Genomic DNA, 6,000 nt, shown 5'->3' on the forward strand with positions numbered 1-6,000 from the left:
TTCCTCAGTTTAACAGTCAAGAGCTCCTTCAACCTAATTCCACCCTCTTGGTCACATCTTGGGTCCCTCTAGCCTCCTATTAAAGCCTTCTCTATTCTAGTCAGATCCCTGTTTCTTAGATGGGATTCCATCATCCACTTTCCCTGTTACTTGAAGCATATAATTTGTTGATGAAAAGCCTACTTTGGAAGGACAAATCTGAGCAAATTTCTTCCTAAAATTTAATAATAGGAATCTCATGTTTTTGGAGGAAGCTTGCTAACTTGCATCTTTCTGTTCAATCAAGTTAAAAAAATTTTTTTAATATATATTTTATTTTCTAGTTGGATTCTTCTTCAGCCTTAATGGTACTCTACTCCTTTAAGCTATTTCCAAATTAAATAATTTTATTACCAGAGGGGTCATTAGCAAGCTTTATTCCAGGGGAGGTTCTGTGGAAAGAGCATGGGCTTTGGAGACAGACCTACATTAGAATCCTTGATCCTCCTCTTTTTTGTTGAGTTGTGCTCTTGGGTGCTGCATTTAATTTCTTTGAACCTTGGGCTTTCATGTGTAAAACAGGAATAATATCTGTTGTATAGTCTTGTTAGAATCAGAGATTTCTGTGGCACTTGACACGTGCTAGGCATTCAATTAAAGAATAGCTATTTCTTAGACACCCAAACATTTATTCTTAAGCATAAATGATGGTTTTCATGTGTGTTCCAGAGAGTTTTGCAGGCCTTCTTAAGCAGAAAGGATGAAGGAGGGGTTGACATAATGATATTGAGCCCCTTGGTACCACTTTGGCCAGAGCTGTCTCCCAGTTCAAGGATGCCCTAGATGCTAAGAACAAAGCCAAAGGTGTGAGGGGCACCTCTGGTAACTCAGATTTCCAATGCCAGTACCCTCTCTTGGGATAGTGAGAAGTTAGGGCTTACTTCAGGAGAAGAGTGACTTAGCAGAGCTGAATAATTTTCCTCCCTTCTGTGCTATTTTCAGCTCATAGAGCATAGTCCATTCACTAGATAGAATAAAAATAGCTACAATTATAGGGCACTTAGAGCGTGTTAGGCCTCGCGCTAGGCATTTTATTATGTATTATCTCCTTTAACCCACATAAAAATCTATGGAGTAGTGACTTTTAGTGTCATCAGTGTACAGATGTGGAAATGATGGCTTTGACCTTTCATCGAAGTCCGTATAGCTCATGAGGGATGAGGAACGTAGACTGTTTACTGGCTGCTCCCCTCCCTACTGCCCTTAGAGGATAGAGAGGTCTGGAAATCTTTGTTCCAATCTCTGCTTTTGAATGTAGGCTACTTATGATACGATATTCACCTTCCACACAGTTGGTGGAGAAGAAGCAGACATTTTGGGTCTCCAGAGGGTTCTCATTGGTGAAATCAGAGGAGCGGGACTGGGGCTCTGACTCTCCTGTCAAGGATGAGCTGTCCACCTGGGATGGGAGAGAGGACAGGTCATGGAAAAAAAGCACCAACATCTTCATTATTGACATGCAGAGAGAAGCATAAACTCACACACCACTGTAATCTCAGATCTGCACTTGTGACTTCTCAAGGTTCTGAACAACAAGATCATATTTTTTTGAACTGAGTCCAGGTCACTGCGGTGCTCTAAGACCATACTTGGCCTCCTTCCATAGCGTTTCACATCCCCTCACCTTACATCCTTGGGAAGAGATAAGCCGGATGTCAGCAGGGATCCGGTCTCCCCGCTTCACTTCTACCAGGTCTCCTACCACCACGTCTTGTACAGGGATCTGAATCTTCTCTCCGCCTCGGATTACCAGAGCTTGCTGTGGGAAGATAGTGTAGGGTCATTTCCAAAGCTTTTTGCTCCCCTCATCCAGTTCCTGGTCTCTTTCCCTCTGATTCCCTTTTCTTACACTGTCACTCACCACATCATTCTCGAAGGTCTCTTGGGTAGATTGCAAATTCTTACCATCGCTGTCTGCAGGGCCCTTTGATGCTTCTCTCACTAAACTATGAGATCTATCTTTCCATTCCTACACTTAGGCTTGGCTGTATGGCTTGCTTTGGCCCATAGGACATTAGCAAATGTAGTGCAAGCAGGCACATAGAAAGTGCTTGCACACTGGGGCTTGCCCTCTGCCACCATATTGAATGTGCTCAAGCTACCCTTCTGGAGGGAGAAAGATGATAAGGAGAGAGGCCCCAGCTATCCGTGACATCTCAGCTGAGGCCCCAGACACCTGAATGAAGTCTTCCAAGGCCACCCAGCCCCAGCCTAGGTCAGCCCAGATCAGAAGAACAGCCCAGCCACAGAATTGTGAGAAATACCATGTTCATTGTTTTGAGCCACTGTGTTTCGGGGTGGCTGGTTTAGCAGCAAAAACTGATAGTCTCCAAACTCCTGCTTCATTCTACCAAAACGTTTCCCACTGAACTCTTACCCAAGGAAGGAATTAAGTCATGTTGACACCAAAGGGAGAAGAAGCTCCTGGGCTATAATGCTAGAACATGATCGTGTCATTGGGAAACTTTGGAGCTTATTCCTTTCCAAGTTTTCAAGCCCTGTGCCTAGGAACCCGCTTCTACTGTCATAGTATTTCCAGGTTCTTTAGAAAAGTTTTATTTGAAAATAATCTAAACTTTCAAAAGAGTTGCAAGAATAAAAATTGTACCAAGAACACCCATATAACCTGTACCCAGATTCATCTGTTAGCATTTTACCCCGTTTGCTTTGTCATTTGTTCCCTGTCTCTATATATGTGTGTATGTAAATATTTTTTTCCTGAACTATTTGAGGGCAAGTTACATACATCATGCTATTTTATTGTACATACTTCAATGTGCATTTCCCAAGAATTAGGATATTAAATAACCATAATAAAGTTATCAAATTCAGTAAATTTCACATTGACACAATACTTTCACCCGCTGTCTGCATTCCAGTTTTGTCAATTGACCCAATATATCCTTTACAGCATTATTTTCTGCTCCAGCACAGGATTTGGTCTAGGGTCAGATATTACATTTAGCTGTCATGTCTCTTTAGCCTCCTTTAATCTGGATCACTTCCCTCGCTGTTCTTTGTCTTTAAGGCCATCGACATTTGAAGAATCCACCCTCCCTTTGCCCCACCCCCCCTTTTTGGAATAGAACCCTAAAAGATTTAGGGTTTCAGATTATGCTCATTTGATTCAGATCATGCATTCCAGACCAGACCACTTCATGGATGTTATTGTGTTTTTCTCAGGGTACTTTTAAGGCCTGATAGAGTAAAACCTAAGTGAATGTCACCCTCATTACCAGCCTCACTCAGTTCACTCACCGTAGGAAATAATTCTTCAGGGGACATACAAATCATGCATTTGGCTACATTCTACACATCCTCCCACTGTATCCTTCCACATGAATCCTGCCTGAGGTACCATGATCTTAAAAGACTCCATGATCTTGGAGCTCTTGGCCTCCTGATAATAGGAGAAGCAGCCGGTGATGATGACCACGACTGTTAGTACAATGCCGAGGTACAGATGGGGGTTGGGAAACAAAGGGCTCATCAGTAGGTCCTTTTCTTCTTCATCCTCAGAAAGTCAGCTTGCAAGGGTAACAGCCATTCTTCCAGGTGGAAGAAGCCATGGGACTCGGTGGGAGAGCACAGGGGCTGAGAAGAGTCTGAGACAGGCCTGGTTCTCTGGGCTTCCTTGTTAAGGAACCCGGAGCTACAGTGAGGGGCCAGCAAAATCCCAGGCCCGAGAAAGCCTATATCTTCCTCTCCAGGAAGGCTATTCATGAGGTAGAGTGTGGCTATTGAGGGAGACGGAGAGGAAGGATAGGAAGAGATTAAAATTCTATGAAAGAGAATGGACAGTAAAGTGCTTTGATGACCAGTTGGGAAGATAATCAAAGGATAGCAAGTTTCTGGGGGGAACGTTGTATCTCAGGGAGCTGAATCAGGAGCTATCTAGATAAGAGGGAAACCAGGAAGGACCAAAGCTTCCTTAGAAAATCCTGGGAGTATAGGGATTTGGGCCAGAGGACTTCAGGAGTGCTAGGCTTCTGAACAGAAGAGTATCGAGGGCTAAGCAGACACTGGGCTTGGCAGTAATAGTTGAGCAGACTCACATTATCTTTGGTAGGGTCCTCGTGGAAATATAACTGGATGCCATAGGCCACGAAGCAGAGACTGGCACCAGTCCACAGTAGGAGGGAAAAGCCGCCAAACAGTTGTTTACAGAATTTAACCCATTCTGGAGCGGTAGGGGGTGGGCTAAGTGCATTGGGTCCATCTCGAGCCAGGATTTCCTGTGCCTCTTCAGGGCTATGGCCCTGTGTGGAAAAGAAATAGGAATGGATGGAGAACCATGAAACCGGACCAGTCTCCCATGCTCCTCCTTGGTTACCAGATGGCCATCCCAAGCCCCTCCAATGAAGAGATTCTAGAGTTAGGGGAACTTACATTTTGAGGGCTTTTATTTAAGTTTATTTGTGGTCATTGTATTAGTGGTTATAGTAGCAACAGCAGCAGCAATAGTGATAATAGCAGTAATAAATGATTTTGCTGTTGAACCAGCAGTTCTCAAAGTGTGGTCTGGGGACCCGTGGGGTCCTGAGACCCTTTCAGGCGGGGTCCACAAGGTCAAACAATTTTCAGAATAATACTAAATTGTTTGTCTTTTTCCCTCTCATTCTCTTAAGTATGCTGTAGAATTTTCCTAAGGCTACAGGGCACATAATAGCATAATAGCGTTAATGTTGAAAATATATGAGAATCTAGCTGTCTTCTATTAAAAAGCTAGACGTGAAAGAGATTTGCAAAAATGTAAAATGCCACTAATTTTTTTTGTTTTGAAAAATGTAGTTATTTGTCATAAAAATATTATCTGTACTAATATATAATGGTTATTTATAAATGAGTTAGGAAATACTTTTTAATTTTCTCAATTTTAATTCCTAATATGATAAATATAAGTAGATGTAATCCACATAGGCAAAAGCTCTTTGGGGTCCTTGATGGGTCCCGAGGACAAAGGTTTGAGAGGTGCTGCCCTAACCCATCCTCATTCTCTCATCGAATCCTGAACTCTCTTTGCATAGTTACCATTTCATCTTTTTCTGAGTGTGTGTCCTTGGCTGGGCGCAGGTTAAGGGTAAAAACATTGACCTTGAACTTAGGGGCTAGATTTCTAGCCCTGCTTTTGTCCTGGCAGCCTCAAGGTCGGGAATGGAGACCCTCTGCCTCCCTCAGGGAGTTCCTTCACTCACCTTGGTTAGGTCCACAGAATATTTGGTGCTCAGCTCGTCCAAGGTTAATTTGTGATCATCCTGAGGGGACAGTAGAGTCATTGAGGGACAGGGAGTGACGCATCATTTCTAGGGGAAACATTTTGGGGAAGAGAGGTGGCACTGGCCTGTGTGATCAGTTTTCAAGGTGAGATGTTAGAAGCCTGAGGGTTGAGAGAGGTTTTTGGAGGGCAATTTGTCAGCACCCATTTCGGGTGTTCTTACCATGACCACTTCCTTCTTCAGGTCCTCCATCTCTCTCTTTTTTGTCCTCTTCATCTTTCTTTTACTCATTTTAGGACCCTTAGGTCTTGGGCTTGGATTCTGCTCATGAGGTGTCACGGTCCCTTTTCTCCCTCCAAGCCCCATGGCTTTCCCTGGATATGGCTGCCCCAGATCAACTGGTGGGAAGAAAGCAAAGAGAGTGAGGGGTGTGAGGGAATCAAGAGGAAGGAGGGGGAGAGGGATGAGAGGAAGAATGGCTGAGCCGGGGGAGGACTGAAGGAGAGAGAGAGGGAGGGTGGTCGGGCGGCAGCGGTGAAGCCCTAGATGGGGGAGGAGGAGGTGTCAGGAAGGAGGGCACAGGAGGGATGAGAGGACCCTGGGGCCTGAGGTACAGGAAGGAGAGGGGTGAAGAGAGGGAGTCGAGGAAATGAAGTGTGGAGAGTACTATATATGCCTAAGTGATGAAGATGCTGCAGGGCCCTGAGCAGGTGAGAAGTGCAGTGGGCTTCAGGGCACGCTGGGA

At 44.5% G+C, this 6,000-nt stretch overlaps 1 protein-coding gene across 1 annotated transcript in view; it reads right to left on the reverse strand.

Annotated features, from left to right (window-relative positions):
* Nucleotides 1-6,000, reverse strand: part of LOC114898642 (sodium/potassium-transporting ATPase subunit alpha-4-like) — a 29,120-nt gene extending 23,120 nt beyond the window's left edge. The window contains 7 exon segments of the mRNA XM_029228525.1: nucleotides 1,321-1,438; nucleotides 1,664-1,798; nucleotides 3,389-3,504; nucleotides 4,097-4,298; nucleotides 5,235-5,294; nucleotides 5,478-5,653; nucleotides 5,932-6,000. Of these exon segments, the coding sequence (XP_029084358.1) occupies nucleotides 1,321-1,438; nucleotides 1,664-1,798; nucleotides 3,389-3,504; nucleotides 4,097-4,298; nucleotides 5,235-5,294; nucleotides 5,478-5,621 (775 nt within the window). The 5' untranslated portion in view covers nucleotides 5,622-5,653; nucleotides 5,932-6,000.

This window comes from Monodon monoceros, unplaced genomic scaffold (assembly GCF_005190385.1).
Source record: "Monodon monoceros isolate NGI ecotype Baffin Bay Population unplaced genomic scaffold, NGI_Narwhal_1 Super_Scaffold_18, whole genome shotgun sequence".
Lineage (NCBI taxonomy): Eukaryota > Metazoa > Chordata > Mammalia > Artiodactyla > Monodontidae > Monodon > Monodon monoceros.